Here is a 19964-nt window from a genome sequence, read left to right as displayed (position 1 = left end):
GAGATCGACTACCTGGGGTGCTAACTGCTTGCATGTGTGGTATTTACAGCTTTCTGGAGGAAGGCACAATGGGCAGTGAACTACCTATAAAACCTGTCTCTTGCCCTACATTCTTCAGAGTGTTCATTTACTTTTAGCAAACAAGGGCTAAAATTAGCATGGGAAGGATTTGAAAGAGGCTGATTTTATTGCAGGTCTGCCCCCTTCCTTCTGCATAAACTGCACCCCAGAACTCAAATGCTAAGATGTTAATTCCTCAAATCCTCTGAGCAGGAGGTGCGCGCACACACACACACACTCTCTCTCTCACACACACTGCTGATTTCCCAGTTTCCCTTTCCTCCAAAGGTGACCTGAAAATCTTTTACATAGCATGAGAAAAAGATGCCCCGGGGCTGAGTAGCACCAGCCAGTTTTCCATGTGTATGACATGAGGATTTTGCAGTGAGGAAGCCCGGTTCCCCTGGAGGTTTGAATTCTGCACTAATTAAAGTTGTTGTGATTTAATTAACTCACGGACTGGCAGGTTTATTTTCTCCAATAATTTGATCAATATATATATTGACTGGTTCTGTATTTTTTTTTCTTTTGCAAATGTGATATTATGTTTATGTTCATTGGAAGCTTCTATACCGCTACTAATGACTGGGGAGTCAATTTAGAGCGGTTTGCATGAGCTTCAGTAAAGGTGTTACAGTACATGAGTTAAATATATGTATATCTTACCTATTTATACCACCTATGTACATATACTATTACTATAGTTTCTATGCATCATATATTCATCTTTTTTAAATATCCTCAAGCTCTATCATACCCTCCTTTATACATTTAGCCCCTAATTCTATAGAAAATGCTGAAAATTAAATTTGGGAATGTACCCAATTTGTGCCTGTAATTTAAGTGAATGACACACTAATTAGCACCAGTAATCAGTGTTTCAACAAGTAATTATTGGCACTAATTAGAATTATTACAAGTTATGTGCCTAAATATTACACGCGAGTCAAAAAAGGGTGTGTGGAAATGAGCGGGTCATGGGTGGATTGGGAGCCTTCCTTTAAGTTATGTTCATAGTTCTAGAATGATGACATTTGCACCACATTTCTGTTGGCGCAAATGGCCATGCCTAAGTTAGGTGTGGTTCCTGGGCTTAAGTGGGGATTATGGAATAGCGCTTTTTTTATAAGCCGAAGATCAATTTGATTGCTGTGTTCTGTATCATTTGGAGTTTGTGCATTTGAGAAGAGGTGTCACTGAACAAATCAAGAAGAGGGCAGAGGGAGGAGTGTATGGTGCAGTGGTTAGAACTACAGCCTCAGTACCCTGAGGTTGTGGGTTTATACCCCATGCTGCTCACTGTGACCCTGGGCAAGTCACTTAATCCTCCATTGCCCCAGGTAAATTAGACAGATTGTGAGCCCACTGGGACAGATAGAGAAAATGCTTAGAGTGTGGTTGTATAACTACAAAAAGATGGTACAGGCAGTCCCTGTTATACAAACATACGACTTACGTCAGACTCGTACTTATGAACCCGGGTCCTATTATACTTTTGGTGTCCCAACAAGCCCCTTTCCCTTCCTTCAGAATCCCAATGTGTCTCTCTCTCTCCCTCCCAAGTTCCAATGCACCCCTCTCTCTTCCTCCATTCTGTGCGCCAAGTATGTGCCTCCCTCCGGCAGGTGTTTAGCTTCTGGCCAGCTCCCTCCTCCTTCCAGCCATAGTCATTTCTTTGCACAAAGCCGCTGAGCCGGAAGCCTTCCCTCAGATGTGGCAGGTGCTTTTTCCAATGTTAGAGGGAAGGCTTCCGGCTCAGGCGTGGGATGCACGTAGGAGCCGCTGCCTGTATCTTTGTGCACAGAAATGACTGCAGCTGGAAGGAGGAGGGAGACGGCCATAATAAGGTAAACACCCATCGGAGGGAGGCATATACTTGGGGCATAGAATGGAGGGAGGGAGAGAGAGAAAGGGGTGTGTTGGGCCATGGGAGGGAGGGAGAGGAGTGCGTTGAGACTCGGAAGGGAGCACAAACCGGACAAAGGATGGAAGGAAGGAGGGAGGGAGGGGGGATGAACTTGAGTCACAGAATGAATGGAGGGAGGGAGGGAGGGAGCATGAGCCATAGGATGGAATAATGGAGGGAGTGGGCAGACTGGATGGACCATTCAGGTCGTTATCTGCCGTCATCTACTATGTTACTATGTGAGGGAAAGAAATGCTGAGGTGGGGGAGAGAATAGAAAGGGAGAATTGGGTGTCTGAGTGAGAGGAAAAGAGATGGTGCACATGTAGAGATGAAGAAAGAGGAGAATTGTTGGGCATAGGAAGGAAGACAGACTTATTGGACATGGTAGTTGGAGAGGAGTGAGGTAGAGATGCATGTGGAAGAGAGAGATGAGAGGGAGTAATGTTGGATGTGGTGGAAGAGAGGGAACAGTGGGATGGATGGAAAGGGATGCAAGAGGGGCCTCAAGGATGTGGAGAAGGTGGGAAGAGTACTAGGATCCGAGATACAAATTCAACATAAGAACGGTTTAAAAAAATGGAACCTGTTCTTAACCTGGGGACTGCCTGTATACAAGTTTCTTCCCCTTTCCCTTTATGCCAGCATAGAGCGAGTTACAAGAGTCTGTAGAATAACGCTTTTTTGTCACTGATTTTTAGGTGTCATGTATAGAATTTACCCCTTAAGGACCTTTAGCGAAAGTATGATAAGCAGTTAGGCCTGGATTCTGTAAATGGCGCCTACAAAAATGGCACTGGATGTATGTCCTTGGCGGGAGACTACTGTGTACCCTGGTGATTGAGTTCCTTCTTGGGGCTTTTCTACGAGCATCGCATATGCTTACAGTCTTTTTAAAGATTGTTTTAAAGTTTGTATTGCCAGCACTGGAATGATACCTAGTGGACCACTAGACACATCCCTGAGGTAGGCCTCCACCTGGGGGCCGAAACACGGACCATGTCGGGTCATCAGTGGATCCTTTCACTATAAGGACATTACGTTCGTAGGACTCTTTATACATGTGTTTTTATTCACGTGTTTCTGTATTTATTTTTGAATGTATAGAAATAAAAGATTGTTTGTCTCAAGGCTGACGTGTTCTAACCCACGCCCCACTTGTTCTCTCTTTACTGGCTGTTAGGTCAATCACGCTTAGGCGCTGTTAACGGAACAGCAGCTACTGGTGCCTAAGAAAAACAGGGTTTAAAGGCCTACATTTTCAGTGCTTATGGTTTTACGGAGAATTGCACATAGCGGCGCCTAAGGTCATCTCTACCCTTAACCGAGCCTAGTAGACTTTAGGTGCTGCTAGAAGACATGCTGTAGGCACGATTCTGGCACCTATCCTGGTAAGCACCTACTGTTTTTTTAAAATGAATTTTTAATTGGTTTTAAATGGCGCGGACAATTACTGTGTCAATGAAAGCCAATTAAAGGAAGTTAGGCGTCGGTAGGCGCGATCTAGGTGCCGTTTTTCAGAATCCAGGCCTTAGTGCGTGACTTGTAAACCGCTCTGTTCTTCTATATCCTGCTGTAATCATTCGTTGCTTGTTGCAAACATCTCGTATTCTCATTGCATGTATCTTCTTGCAAACCGTTCTGAACTTATCTTTCTTGTTGTAAACATATGTTTCTTGTTGTAATCATCACATACTCTCATTGCGTGAATCTTGTTGTAAACCACTTTGAACTTATGGTATAGTGGTATATAAGAAATAAAATTATTATTATTATTATTAGGGCACTAACAGCACAGCTGTGGTAAATTACAACAGTGTCCTGACAGTGCATGTTAATTCACAGGTTGACTACATATCATGAGACAGGGCTAGGAAAGGCCTTGCAGTCTCCCAAGGCAGGTACTGTCAATGCACTTATCACCTGCTTACTGCATCTGCACTTCACTGCACTTAGGGTCCCTTTTATTACACTATGTTAAGCGCTAACGGAGGAAGAAGGTTCACCACAAAATGCGCCAAAGCGATTTGTGGTAATTTGCCTGTCAGTACATGCTAATTGCATATTTCTTTAAAAGTTTTTTTGGGGGGAGGGGGCATGCCGTAGGTGGGGAATGGGCTTGGAAGTATTAACCAGCTAGCGAAGTGGTCTCAAACATGTGGCCCGGGGGCCACAAGCGGCCCGCCAGGTACTATTTTGAGGCCCTCGGTATGTTTATCATAATCACAAAAGTAAAATAAAACAGTATCTTCATCATATGTCTCTTTAGCTATAAATGACAATATTATTATTAAGACTTAGCCAAAAGGAATGATTTATGAACTATAAAGAGTTTTACCTCATACAAAATTGTCATTTCTTTAATAAGACATTAACTATTTTTTCTGCGGCCCTCCAAGTACCTACAAATCCAAAATGTGGCCCTGCAAAGGGTTTGAGTTTGAGACCACTGAGCTAGCGTGTTTGCATTAGTGCATGCTAATTGGTTAACATGGGCTAACGAAGGAGGTGGTAAGTGCTGCCGGGTTAACTTTATTGGGTAATGCAAGCTAATGCGAACATTAGCCCATGACCTGAAAAAACAATTCAAGTTTTTTTCATGCTTAAATTTAGACATGAAAAAATGGCCTTAACACTAGCATTCTATAATGGACATCAACCCCACTGTCTAAATCTTGGCACTCTTTCTTGAAGCAACCCCTGTATGTACACAAAAGACATTAAGAAGAAATTCTTTTTTGTTTCTTTTTGACTAGTCAGTTCTCTTTTATTCCTTTTCTCTCCAGCTTAATTGAAATCAGGCTGGGATCTGGCAGCAAGCACTTTGATTCACATTACTCCTGCTTTATATTACCTGTTCATCAAACACATACAATGGGGCTATTTTGCTAACCATCTTGAGCTAGGAAGGCACAAAACCCAACAGCAGTATCTCTCAAACTTTTTTTTTTTTTTTTTTTTTTTAGCTCCGGCTCATTAAACAGAGCAAATGTTTTTCACAGCACATTATAATTGAAATTATAAAATTGAAAATGAACAAATCATTAAATTTGAGAGTTATTTATTTAACGTTCTTTAAGCCATGCATGGGTAATTGCAACAACAATGAAACCCAACCCCCTCTTCTACGAAATCGCGCTAGCGGTTTTTAGCGCAGAGAGCCGCGCTGAATGGCTCGTGCTCTTCCCGATGCTCATTGAGTTCCTATGAGCGTTGGGAGCCGCGCGGGCCATTCAGCGCGGCTCCCTGCGCTAGAAACCGCTAGCACGGTTTCGTAGAAGAGGGGGGTAAAGAAGATTGAATAGAATTGCCAATCAATGCGACAGATGTGCTTGTTTTTTGCGTGCAAATGAGCTTACCACGCGTCTCGATAGTCGACATGCAAACATGCATTTCACCATCCACCATGTGCAGCCGCTCTCTTTTTTTCGATTTAATTTCTGTCAGAGCTGAAAATCCAAGTTTGCAAAGATAAGAAGATCCAAATGGTAAGTTAGCCTTGATTGCTTTGTTGCTCAAGTTAGGATAACTACTGCACTACTGTTTTCAAGGGCCAATCATAGAAACATAGAAATTGACGGCAGATAAGGGCCATGGCGCATCCAGTCTGCCCACCCTAATGACCCTCCCCTGCCTTTACTTTGCGAATAGATCCCACGTGTCGATCCCATTTGGCCTTAAAATCAGGCATGCTGCTGGCCTCAATCACCTGAAATGGAAGACCATTCCAGCGATCTACCACCCTTTCGGTGAAAAAGAATTTCCTGGTGTCACCGTGCAGTTTCCCGCCTCTGATTTTCCACGGGTGTCCTCTTGTTGCCATGGGACCCTTGAAAAAGAAGATATCCTCCTCTGCATCGATGCGGCCCGTGAGATACTTGAACGTCTCGATCATGTCTCCCCTCTCTCTGCGCTCCTCAAGGGAGTATAGCTGTAATTTATCTAACCGTTCCTTCAGGCCCGAGACCATCCGGGTGGCCATTCTCTGGACCGATTCCAGCCTCAGCACATCCTTACGGTAATGCGGCCTCCAGAATTGCACACAGTATTCCAGGTGCGGTCTCACCATGGATCTATACAAAGGCATGTCAAAAAATGATGCTGGTCTGGGTGGTTGTATCCTTACGCACACAGATGCTTATAACATTGACAGACTCTTGTGTGTGTAACGTACATGTTATCTATTGTAGTGTATATTTATGAAGGGAATTTTTTTTTAAATAAAGTGAAATTCTGGAATCTCTCATGACACACATGGAATCTCTTCAGGGCACACCACTGTGCCGTGGCACACAGTTTGAGAGGCACTGCCCTACAGCCCTGCCTCTGACCAAACATGTGCCACTCCCAGGCATTAATCACAGCTTCAAAGTGGTTATTCAATGTGGAAGATATTGCAAGGTACTGCGGACAGCCCCCTCCCCCCCCCATGCAACTAGAAACTAATCTGTTTTCTGCACAACAAAGCTGGAATTCAGAAGAAAAAGTCATTAATATTGATCCCCCTTGCACTATCTGCAAGAGTACTTTCCATTCTCTGCAAACAAATCTTTTAAAAATAGGTCTGATTTACAAAGGCTTCGATTCTCAAAAGGACAGTTCAGCAGGTGATTTACTCCCCTCTGCACTCTTGTTTAATGGATTCCAACTTTGTGATGTAACTTGATGCAGGAGTTCCTTTGAATAAAGCGAAGAGAGGAAGCTCTCAGGTAATTAGGGAAGGTGATGGTTTGCAGCGTGATCCGTCTCATTGGTTCACACCGCACGCATAGATACTTCTTGCAAGGCTCAAGTTATAGTGGGGTGGGCGTTGCTTTAGGAAGAGTGGCTTCGAAAGTGGATCCCAGTATCTCCAGATGAGTCTCAGCTCCAGGTATGGCATGCACAGATTTTTCTGGCTATGTTGGGATTTCAAAGGATAGAGGAACAGGCGGAGTATTTATACTGAGTGAGTCTGAGATGAATGACACAGACTTTAGATGGAGTTTGCCTTACCTAGTTTTGTTAGTTATTATGAGCAGCTTAAAATCTGGTTTATTACTTGGGATCTAACTAGGTACTTGGGACCTGGGTTGGCCAGTGTTGGAAACAGGATACTGGGCTTGATGGACCTTCAGTCTGTCCCATTATGACAATTCTTATGTGAGCCAAATATAGGACAATCAAGGCATTGTGACATCACTGTTGAGTTTGACTCTTAAGCACTAGTGGAATGAGGCATTATGACATCACAATCTGAGCTCTGGAATGTTGCTACTCTTTGGGTTTCTGCCAGGTACTTGGGATCTGGGTTGGCCACTGTTGAAAACAGGATACTGGGCTTGATGGACCTTTGGTCTGTCCCAGTATGGCAGTTCTTATGTTCTTGTGAGCAGAGACTCAATACCTATAAACTCGGCTTTTCCTTAATGTACTGTATATCTAGGTCTGAGTACATCTGTAGCTTATGAAATATATTGCATTATTTACAAGTGTTTTACTTGGTATGTAACAATGAAAAGTTATGAATAAATAAAAAAGAAATATATTGCATTATTTAAAATAAATGATTAATATGGAGCAGTTCTTAAGCAGTTGGTGAAGGCAGAACATTCAATTCTTGTAGCAGTGAAATCACCAGTTTTTATCCTTTTCCAAAGGCAACACCATGTAATATTTGCTACTGGGGAAGCCGTGTCCTAGCTTGCTAATTGTAGTGTTCCACAGTAGTGATGGCAAAATTTGCTCTGATGCCCAGAGCTGAGAGGGTGCTGGACTTTGCATAACTGAGACAAGCTTTGGGGAGGTATTGCTCGTTAATCAGGCATTGCATGTTGCTGTCACCAGCAAGTCCCGACCCCTTACCCTTTTTGAATACAGTTGGTAGAGGCTAGTGGCAAGCGCTCAAAGTGTGAAGTACTTCATGTGGTTTGCTTTTGTTTCTTTGTACTGAAATAATTATGCTGCGACTTGCTGCTTTGATTTGGCTTTTGCTGTTCCATTGTTAGCTTGTTAGTGTGGAGCGACTATGGGTGATTTTGGTCTCTGGGGTAGGTGCGTGGTGGGGCATAATCAAAACAAATGTCTAAGTCCGTTTTGGGCCTAGGGCGCTAGTTGCCCAAAGTTGGCAGTGTCCAAAGTCCATTCTCAAAAAATACGTCCCCCCCAATTATTATTTTTTTTTGAAAATCATCTATGTCTACGGCCAGCCGTTTGATCGTCTAGACCACTAGTATGTCTATCTTTATACTACATTCTTGTCCAAAAAATCGTTCAAGTCCCAAACGTCTAGAACAAGACCTTTTGGATGTGGGAGGGGCCAGCAAAGTGATAGACTGGCCACCCAGACGTGGCAACAGAGTAGTGGGGCCCCTTACAGGGTACTGCTGTGAACGTCACAAATAGGGTACCACATAAACATCTCACCACAACTCCCTTGCAGGTCATGGTGAGCCCCCCCAAAACCTACTATACCCACTATACCCACCCGTCTACAACCTCAACAGCCCTTATGGCTGCAGGTGCCACCTATATGGCAGTAGAGAAGGGTTTTGGTTTTTTTTGGGTGGACCCACATTTTCCACCATGAATGGAGGGGTTAGGGTGGCTTATGAGCCTGGGTCCTTTTCTCTATGGTTCACTAGCCCACCCCCCAGACTACTTAAGCCACCTCTGTGCAGCCTTACTAGGCTTTTCGATGCCTGGTTCTGATGTTCTAGAGGCAGGTACCGTATTTTTCGCTCCATAAGACACACTTTTTCCATCCTCAAAAAGGGGGTGGGAATAAGGGTGCATCTTAAGGAGCAAATATTAAAAAAAAAATCCAAACCCTGTACCTTTTTTTTTTTTTTTTTGCATCCCAGCTCCCAGCGTGCTTTCTGCGCTCCTGCCTCAGTTCCCCTGCTCTCTTCCTGCAGCAGCACAGCGGTACACGAGGCAGGTGCACGCTTTTTGCATGCCTGCCTGGTCCTGCATTGCACTCTGAATGGCTGCCATCAGTTGTCGCGAGTCCTGCGTGAACTCACAGCAGCCATTCGGAATGCAGCATGGGACCAGGCAGGCACGCAAAAAGCTCGTGCCTGCCTCGTGCATTGCTGTGCTGCTGCCGGAAGAGAGAAGGGGAACCAAGGCAGGAGCATGGAAAGCGTGCTGGGAGCCGGAATTTAAAAAAAAAAAGTTACCGGGGTTGTGTGTGTGTGGCTGGCTACCCATACAAGCACGAATTCAATTCAAATTCCACTGCCTAGTATTCAAAGCGTTACACGGCTCTTCCCCCTCCTATCTAAATAACCGCTTAAACCAGATCTCCACCTCAAGACACAGAAGAACCTCGAACCCTTTTGCCTTCCCCCCACTCAAAGGCACACAACGCAAGAAAATGTTTGACAACCTTCTGGCAACACAAGCAGCAAAACTCAACCATTCCATCTCCAACCTGATGACAATAACAGACAACATCAAAACATTCCGAAAAGAAATCAAAACCCTGCTTTTCAAAAAATTCATCCAAATATCTTAACCCCTCCTCTCTTACCTCCAGAAGATTCACCTACCTCTAGATAACTCTCCCCCAAATTACCCACCTAAACACCTTCCAAGTAAACAAATCCCATAAATAGATTGCAATCTTACCCTCTCTAACTGTATTCCATTTGTCTTTTTCACATAGTTCTGCACTGTCAGTTTAATATCCATCCCTTAAGTTCCCATAGAATTCTATCCAGCTATCTCCCATATGTTTAAAAAAAAAATAAAAAAAATTGTATCTTCACTGGAAAATGTCCAGACAAATCTTTTGTAATCCGCCTTGAACTGTAAGGTATAGGCGGAATAGAAATCCGAAATGTAATGTAATGTAATGTGTGCGTGTGTTTGTATGTGTGTGTGTGTGCTGGTTGGCTGGCTGGCTTGGGGTTGGCTGGCTGGCTGCCTTGGGACTAGCTGGCTGCCACTACATGTGCCTACCATTAGACGTGCCCTGTACCCTGTCCCGGCCTTCCATTAGACCACCAGAGGGGGACAAGGGACAGGACACACCATTTGGCATCCTCGTAAAACTTTCGATTATCCATGCAGTACGACTAAGTCTAGGGGTCCCAATTTATATTCAGGTCAATGCCCCCTCCAGGAAATTTTTAAGGCCGTTACCGCCTCCAGGCTCGTGGAGGTGCAGCGGGCAGGAACAAGCTTTCCAAACTCCTGCCTCGCTGCTAACCGGCTGGGCGATCCAACTTCACCATCTGAGCTGCACGAGCAGCAGTGCGATTGGCGCTGAGTAGCTTCCTTACTGGCTCCAGCGATCGGCAGAGGACCCGCTGCACCTCCACCAGATCGGCAGAGGTTTGAAGAAGATAGGGCAGGGAGGGGGGGGACAGAGGGCAGAGTCTGGGAGGGAGAGTGCAGAGTCTGACAGGGAAAGGAAGGAAGGGTGCAGAGCCTGACAGGGGAGGGGAGGAAGGAAGGGTGCTGGACGCAAAGCCTGACAGGGGAGGGGAGATGGAAGGGTGCTGGGTGCAGAGCCTGACAGGGGAGGGAAGGAAGGAAGGGTGCTAGGTGCAATGCCTGACAGGGGAGGGGAGGAAGGAAGGGTGCTGGGTGCAGTGCCTGACAGGGGAGGGATGGAGGGAAGGGGGCTGGGGCAGAGCCTGACATGGCAGGACACTTGAATTTTAAGCTGCCCGACTTATATTCAAGTCAACCATTTTCCTCCTTTTTGGGGTGGAAAGGGGGGGGGTCTCGACTTATATTCGGATCGACTATATTTGAGTATATACGGTAGTAAGAAATAAGTACATAAGAATAGCCTTACTAGGTCAGACCAATGGTCCATCAAGCCCAGTAGCCCATTCTCACGGCGGCCAATCCAGGTCCCTAGTACCTGGCCAGAACCCAAAGAATAGCAACATTCCTTGCTACCGATCCAGGGCAAGCAGTGGCTTCCCCCATGTCTTTCTCAATAACAGACTATGAACTTTTCCTCCAGGAAATTGTCCAAGTAGTAGTAGAGAGTATGTGCACAGGGCAAAAAATCCTCAGATTAATTTTGGGCTTGACCCTGATATTTGGACTTTTTTTTCACATTGTTTCATGCAGTCATTTTTAAAAGTTTTTTTTAAGGTGTTAATTTGTAGGTTAATGCAATTAAATTAATTTAGAATGCACTAACCTCTTTATGGAGCTGTAAAAGAAGCAAATGCATGCTGATGAATGCACACCCTAAGTAATTGGACTGTTGGCTTGCAGTTTTTCATCTACTTAGAAGCCTTAACAGCAGGTTGGAAAGGAAACTTTGCTGCCTGGCCATTATTTGAGTGTATGTGTCTACTCTAGAGTGACTTTAGGATACCCTTTTTTTTGTGATCACCCAAAATATTTTGGGCAGATATATAAAAGGGGTTTTCTCATTTTGATATATGATCATGGGGGAAAATACATTAATGCCCAGGACCTTGTCTAAATATAGAACATAAATTTCTCAAATGAAATATATGGGTTACTTTGGTTAGTAAGCAGTAATGATTGCAGGCACATTCATTGGCAGAATTTGGGGGCCTGCAAGGCACGTTTGGTAATTGGCTTTTATGTCTTCCTTCTCCTAAATATGAGGGTGTGATTTCTTCAGCCGGCTTATTGCAGCTGTTCTTCCTGAGGTGGGGATTCTTAAAAAGGAGAGTCTATCACAGGACAGTAAAACTGAGTTTAATGGCTGCAGGCTTCACTTTCAAGTGATGCTTAATGCTTCCAGCAGTGACTTGTGTTTCCTTTAACCTTCATGCCTGCGGAATGGCCAGGTGTTTCTGGAACACCAAGTGGAAAAATAAAAGTATTCCAGAAGCACATCTGGTCCTTCAGTAAGCAGCAGGAGGAGAACAGCCCTCAACTATAAAAAAAAAAAAAAAATAGTGGTTATAAAAACTGGTTGAGTAGTTTAAATGCCCTCTTGTAGAGGCTCATCAAAATTCCAGCACTAAATGATGGTCTCCTTTATTCTCCTTCAGGGTCCTAGAATGTTTAAATCTAAAAGTGGAAGCCAGAGCTCCCACAGCATATCATCCTGTCCTCATATTGCAGGGCATCACCCTTGCCCGTGCTGAGGCATTAGAGGATAGTTCATCTTTTGAAAGCTATACCCTTATAGGAGAGTTCTTAAAGCTAAATCGAAAGTGGTAATGAGGCTTGTAAGTGTGGTTTATAATGCCAGGACTCTGAAGGACCCAAAATGAGATGATAAAAACTTTGTTTTAACAGCTTGTTCGCTAAGATATTACACCTCCTTGTACATTGGAAAAGTCATGTAGCAATGGATTTCAGTGATGCTAAATACTCCTGGGTCGATATTCAGAGTTACTTAAAGCACGTGTGTAGGGCTATCCACTTATATTCGGCAACACTAAACTGGGGTGGAGGCCTGGCCTAGTGTTTAGAGCTGCTGCCTCAGCACCCTGAGGTCTTGGGTTCAATCCCAGTACTGCTGCCTGTGAGCTTGCACAGGTTACTTAACTCAGTCCCATCTTTATCTTTTTTTTTCGCTTAGATGGTTAAGTACTGAATATTGCACCTAATCGCACAAGAGATAGGTGGCCGTACAAACCTGGATATTCAGTGATGGTGGCCGGATATGGCCCAGCATTGAATATCGGGGGCTTAAAGCTAGCAGTGGCGAAAGAAATGCTTGCTGATGTCGACGGAACATTTAACCTCTATAAATAATGCGATTAGGTGCGATATTATTAAATTGTCAGTCTCCCTCTATTAACTTATGTTTATTATTATACTATGTACATTGCTTAGAATGTTAATTAAGCGATTAATCAAATATTGAATAAACTTGGAAACTTGGAACTTGGAAATAAATGAATAAATCAATTAAAAGGGGGTGGGGGAGTGGGAATGGACGATGGTCTTGCAACAGAGCCCAAACAGTATCCCAAAGTAGAGTTCCAAAGTTTTAGTAATGTCTCAACAAGGCAACACACCTAAGACCTTAGCGTTTTTGTGGTGGTTTCAACCAGTTTCTTGCTTCCCCTCTATAAACAGAACATTCATAGGTCAATATTCAAATGCCGTTTAAAAAAAAAAAAAAAAAAAAATCCGAATAGGCAACACCGCCATCTGGATAGTGAGTGGTGCTGAATATATACAGACTTAAGTTATCATCACAAATGGTCACACTTACTATTTATACTTAGAGCAATAGTTGTAGTCTTGAAGTTTTTTTGCTGTAAGATGCTGCAAAATTTAATTCAGTTCAATCATTTATGGCTCCTTTTTACTAAGGTGCGCTGGCTTTTTGAGCTTGCGCACAAGATTAGTGCGCGCTAGCCGAAAAATGACCGCCTGCTTAAAAGGAGGCAGTAGCGGCTAGTGCGTGCTACGCGTGCGCTAATACCGCTCGTGTGCCTTTGTAAAAGGAGCCCTTAGTTCATTTAATCCATTTCAGGGAGTTCAAATACATCAAAAGCCTCAGATACACCACTCCACCGCCCAGTGTATATTTTTCTTAACGGGGAGATTTTTTTGGTGTTAGTTCCTCCTAGGCCTGGGCATTTTTTCATAATTAATATTTTAATAAATAACTTAATTTAAATAATATGACAAAAACAGACAGCAGTGACCACTATCGGCTGTAAAGATAGTGGTGATATTCAGACAGGTTTTTTTTTTTGCTGTCCTGAATTAAACTGCATCACTGTGTGGACAGTGACTGAATATGGCAGCCTGTCCATAGGGTTCATAGACAACAACGCGGAAGACAAATGCGCGCGCCGACAACTGAGCGCAAGATGGAGGCGCGCGCCGAAAGAAAATTACTGTTTTTAGGGTCTCCGACGGGGGTTTTTGTTGGGGAGCACCCCCCAGTTTACTTAATACAAATCGCGCAGGCGTTGTGGGGGGTTTGGGGGGTTGTAACCCCCCACATTTTACTGTAAACTTAACTTTTTCCCTAAAAACAGGGAAAAAGTGAAGTTGTCAGTAAAATTTGGGATGTTACAACCCCCCAACGCCCTCCCAACGCCCCCACAACGCGGCACGATGTGTATTAAGTAAAGTGGGGGGGTTCCCCCCCACGCCCCCCCCCCCGTTGGAGCCCTAAAAACAGTAATTATCTTCGGCGCGCGCCTCCGCGCTGCGCTCAATTGTCCGCTCGCACCTTTGTCCCGGCGCGCTTTTGACCTGACACCGTCCATAGAGTTAGACAGAATGCCCACACTCCATCATGGCCCTATCTGTATGGTGCTGGGGTGGTCTGTAACAATTTTCAGCAGCAGTTTTGGGGTAGTGAACATAAGAATAGCCTTACTGGATCAGACCAATGGCCCATCTAGCCCAGTATCCCATCTTCACAGAGGCCCATCCAAATCACAAGTACCTGGCAAAAACCCAAACAGTAGTAGCATTCCATGCTACCGATCCAGGGCAAGCAGTGGCTTCCCCCATGTCTGTCTCAATAGCAGACTAAGGACTTTTCCTCCAGGAACTTATCCAAACCCTTTAAAAAAAACCCAGCTACATTAACTACTCTTACCACATCCTCTGGCAACACATTCCAGGGCTTAATTATTCTCTGAATGAAAAATATTTCCTCCTATTGGTTTTAAAAGTATTACTCTGTAACTTCACCGAGTCTACCCTAGTCTTTGTAAATCTTGATGCAGTAAAAAATGGATCCACTGAAAATCCATGGATAAGGCATACATTTTTTGTATGGAGGCTGCTGCTATGCAGATATGCATTTTTGAATATTAGGCTATCATAGTCATAAACTAAAACTGAACTCGGAAAAAACTAAATTCCTACTACTAGAGAAGGAAAAAAAACCATCTCTCACAGAACTAGAATTAAATACAATCAAGTACCCAATGCAAAGTACACTCAAGATCCTGGGAATACAACTAGACAGAAACTGCACAATGCAGTCTCAAATCCACAAAATCATCCAAAGAGCTTTCTTCACAATGCGTAACCTAAGAAAAATAAGAAAATTCTTCAACAAAGATCAATACAAAATATTAGTACAATCCCTAGTACTAAGAATTGTAGATTATTGCAACAGCCTCTACCTATCATGCCCAAACTACATGATAAAACAACTACAGACTGTTCAGAACACGGCCCTCAGACTCATCTACTCCCTCGGCAAATATGACCACATCACCAACGCATACCTAGACTCACACTGGCTACCAATAAAAGCAAGATCCCAGTTCAAATTCTACTGTCTACTATACAAAGTAATACACGAAACAGCACCCAGCTACATAAACAACAGACTACACCGTAACCTCTCACACAGATTAAGGAGAACTCAGAGCCTTTTCATTTACCCCCCTCTCAATGGAACACGACGAAAGAAACTATACGACAGCCTTTTAGTGTCACAGGCAGCAAAGATCGATACTACCATCTCCAATCTACTGACCAAATCAGTAGACATTAAAGTATTCCGAAAAGAAATCAAAACTCATCTCTTCAAAAAACACTTCCCATCATCATAACCTCACAATAGTATTAGAAAATACTCTCATGACCACCACCACCACCACCACATCAACACCTCTGAATCCTGACTGTATTATTTCTATTCATCAAAACAACCTATCACTATCTACTATCTGCTTTCAATTTCTCCTGGAAATGTCCAGACTAACAATTGTAACTTGACACATTCTTGATTCTATGTACTGCAATGCTACTGGAAATGTCCAGTCTTCTAATTTGTAATCCGTTTAGAACCGCAAGGCACAAGCGGAATAGAAATCACTAATGTAATGTAATGTAAAGCAGGTGATTGCACAGGCATTTATAAAGATTTTTCTTTGGAGCATAAACTAAAAAATTTGTTAGGTGGTTCAGCAACAACAGGATTTAAGTAAAAGTACAGATGAAAGAATAGCCAACAAGGAAGCTCCCCAATGGAGAAGTGATAGAATGTTGAACATTTTTAAAAAACTTTCTGTCTTCTTCAATTTTTCAAGATCAAATCAAGTACAATATGCTATGTTAGATCATTAATGTCTGAGGGAATAATGCATCTATCAATGGATGTGTTGTACCATATGCACTATGAAAACTTAATTGCAACTGTGATTTCAGAAGCAGGTATAGTGCTATGGAATAAATTGACAGGACCGTTGAGATCACTTTCTGATATCCTGAAATTTAAAAAGTTACTGAAAACTACTTTGTTTATAGAAGCTTTCACTGCGGCCGGCACTAGAAACCGTGCTACGGTTTTGTAAAAGGAGGAGGGGGGTTAATTAAGGAATAATGTTGTAATGAATCTACAGAATATTTTTTTTATGTATATGCTGTCTGTTTTTTTTGCTAAGCAGGTTACAAATGTCATAAAGAATTTCTGTGGTGGTCAGGGTTCTGCATTCTTGTCCTTACTGAGTCTCTCAAGAAGCAGTTCTGGTAGGGTAGGCTGGAGTCCAGATCTGAAGTGAGGTGGATAGGGCATATGGAGTAGGGAGGGAGAACTGTTTCTGAGCAGCACTGATTAATTAAATTATAATGAACATAGTTTTGTAGGGGAAAAAAAAGTCATTATGGATTTGAAATGCTCTTTTGAAGATGAACCGGTTCCTTTTATTGCCCTCTCCGGGACTAGTTTTCTCCACCTTGTGAACTTTCATTGTAAACTTTTAGATTTCCAGCAAAGTATCACTAGGGTCTTCTTAATTCTATAAACATTAGAGGGAGTCTAAGTAGTAAAATCATTCTTTACTGCCCATCAATTAATTTCCCATAGAATCTAAAGAGCAAAGTACTGCCAATAAAGGCGCAGATGTGATGCTCCCTGGTGTTCAGTGCTGGATAGTATAATTGGAAAAGTTTTAAGCTGTAAAATTGCAGATTGGAGGTTTAAGGAGAGAAGGGGTGGGTAATAAATCTGTAGGCCATTATTGCCCATTCGTATTAGTAGTCTGAAGGTACATGGTAGGGACAGGGGGGAGTAGAAGGAGCACATTTATGGTCTTTCTTCCGATAATGAGTTCCTAGTACATGAGCAACCTGAGTCTAGCCAGAAGGTGTTGCTGTTTTGCAAAGCTCCTGTGATGTCTTCTTTCTTGGGGCTGGAGAGAGGGAGTGTTCGAGGGTGTGTGTGAGGCGCTTGGGAAAAGGAGCATTTAATTAGCAGAGAAAGAAGATGGGTAGTTATCAAGCACAAATTCCACTGTTAAGTCCTGATAATTATTTTCCTGCTGAGCATTTTGCTTGTAGAATTGCTTATCGCTTGTTAATCAATTATGGATTGTGAGACCCACTGCTCAGTTGTAGCGTTGTAGCAAGATACCTAGGAGTGCTGATAGCAATGCATAACAAGCAGGTTTGCAGTTCTCGGGTCTGTTTGTCTTGCACAGGTCTTGACTAACGCATTGTTTGTTTTGTCCCCCCTTACAGGACCCACAGTTTTCAGCTTTAATTTTTGACAAGCTTCAAGTGCCTGACTATTTGCAGAAAAGCAGGAATGAAGGGGGGAGCCGCTGTGAAGTTTGTGCAGCCCACGTGAACCAGCTGAAGCAGGAAGCTCTTCGGATGATCCAGGCCCTTAGCCAAGTGAACTGCCAAGAGATGCCTGACCCCCAGCGCTCTGCAGCAGGGGCAAGTGTCATGCCAAGGCAAACCTCCCAAAACATGGGCATGATGTCGTCACAGAAGGACTTGCCGATGATTGCCGGGCAGGTGGGTAGAGAGTCTGGGAAACCGTCAAATCTTTGCCCTGGGATAGAGAGAAACAAGGCAGTCGGATGGCCCCAAAGCACAAGCAACTTTCCAAATTCCAGTGTGCAAGTTACTGTGGCTCCCAGCGGCCTCTCAAGTGCTTTGAGCTCAGTAACGATTCAGGCTCAACAATACCTGCAGGGCATGTGGAGCATCTCTAGAGTAAACAGCTTCCTTCCTTCACCTTGTCTTGTAAGTATCTTTAACAAAGGTGGTATTTAACATCCAACCCTCCCCCCCCAAAAAAAACAAAACAACAAAAAAACATGATGGATCATGCAGTTAAATCAGACATCATTTAATGATATGGAAAGCGTGGTGCCCCTGTGTTTTATTTTCATGAAAAATTCAATAAATTATTAATTGAGGGAGGAATGGTTTAGTGGTTAGAGCTACAATCTCAGTATCCTGAGGTTGTGGGTTCAAGCCCCACGCTGCTCCTTGTGACCCTGGGCAAGTCACTTAATTCCTCCATTGCCCCAGGTACATTAGATAGATTGTGAGTCTGCTGGGACAAATACTTGAGTACCTGAATAAATTCATGTAAATTATTCTGAGCTCCTTTGGGAGAACGGTATAGAAAATTGAATAAATAAATAGTGTGAAAAGTTCAGCCTCTGATAACCAGAGCTGGTATCGTGACATCATAATGCTACATTCCACCAATGACTAAGAGCCAACTTCATCAGTGATGTCACAATGATTTGATTGTCCTATACTTGGCTCACTTGTACTACATTTTGATTTCTAGAATGGTGCAGTGGTTAAAGCTACAAACTCAGCACCCTGAGGTTTTGGGTTCAAGCCCCAATCTGCTCTTTGTGACCCTGGGAAAGTCACTTAATCCTCCATTGCTCCAGTTAGATTAGATAGATTGTAAGCCCACCTGGACAGACAGGGAAAAATGCTTGAGTACCTAAATGTAAACCGCTTAGTCAACCTCCACTGATGGGCAGTAAAACAAATCTAATAATTACTTTTCATCTAAACACGATGGTAGCTAGGGCCAGTCTGTTGACTTAGTGCCAGTGCTGGGGTTATGGTTATAGTTATGTTTATATGATATACCGCTTTCCTCCAGAGATATCAAAGCGGTTTACAATACATTGAATAGTAATCAGGTACTCTAAGCATTTATGCATTAGGTCTTGCTTCCTAAGCCTGTCTTATGTTTCTTAGATGTCTTTTTTTTTTGTAAATCTTTATTGACATTTCAAACTTTTATAATGTATACAATTGAAGAATCAGAAAAACTGTATGAAAATACATTATCATCACAATTATTACATTAAACAATTTTTCCTCCCCTTCTTATCCTAGTTATAAACAATAATATTATATCTTATGCTATCAATATAATAAAAAAATTAATTTGACTCTTCCAAATAAATATTCCACCCCCCCACCCTCCCTGGATGTGTAAAGGAATCTAACGAAAAAAAGGAGAATCATAATTTTAATTATAACGTAATAAAATTAGTCAATGGACCCCATACCTCATTAAAGGACTTGCTAATACCTAAACGTTCTGCCATCATCTTTTCATATTTATATATTGTACACACAGTTGCCCACCAAAAATTGAAATTAATCCTATCATGATTTTTCCAATTATATGTAATCATTTGAACCCCTGTCAAAATCATGAAAAGGCGACTTATTTTTATCTACATTTTCTTAGATGTCTTAATATTTTTGTTCAAAAATTTTTAAGTTTTCATCTCAAAAACCTATTGGTATTTGTAATGGAATGGCCCTACTGTTGACTTTTCTACCATTTGCTGCATTCTGGGATAATTCTGTAAGGGGCAGCTTTCTTTGACGCAGGACACATGTGATTCCCGGTACTGTAATTATTTAGGGCTGTATTCCATATATTGCACCTAAAAAATTGTTGCTGGAAAAATTGCTTAAGCGCTATGCCATAAGATTATAAAATAAAGGGATTTGCCCTATTTCTGTTGGTGCAGATGGCTGCGCCTAAAGTTAGGCGTGGTTTATAGAATAGCACTTACACCTGGGAGCCGCGCCTAACTTTAGGAAAAGCCATCTGCACCAACATGAAATAGGGCAAGTCCTTGCACCTAAAGTTAGGTGCAGATTCCCTTTATTCTATAATTTTCCCCCCCTTTTACTAAGGCGCGCTAGCCAATTTAGCACGCGCTAAACGATTTAACATGCACTAGCGATGAGCGCGTGCTAAATGCTATCACGCCCATTATATTCTATGGACGCATGAGCATTTAGCGTGCGCTTAATCAGTTAGCACGCCTTAGTAAAAGGATCCCTATGTG

General features: G+C 42.8%; 1 protein-coding gene across 5 annotated transcripts in view; it reads left to right on the top strand.

Moving 5' to 3' along the window:
- KIF26A (kinesin family member 26A) overlaps positions 1–19964 on the top strand; it is a 265866-nt gene that overhangs the window by 80629 nt on the left and 165273 nt on the right. For all 5 annotated transcript variants that reach the window (XM_033952049.1, XM_033952047.1, XM_033952050.1 and 2 more), the window contains exon 3: positions 17350–17862. In XM_033952049.1, the coding sequence (XP_033807940.1) occupies positions 17350–17862 (513 nt within the window). The remainder of the gene's footprint in view (positions 1–17349; positions 17863–19964) is intronic.

This window comes from Geotrypetes seraphini, chromosome 7 (assembly GCF_902459505.1).
Source record: "Geotrypetes seraphini chromosome 7, aGeoSer1.1, whole genome shotgun sequence".
Taxonomy (NCBI): domain Eukaryota; kingdom Metazoa; phylum Chordata; class Amphibia; order Gymnophiona; family Dermophiidae; genus Geotrypetes; species Geotrypetes seraphini.
This window is presented reverse-complemented; position numbering and strand designations above follow the sequence as displayed.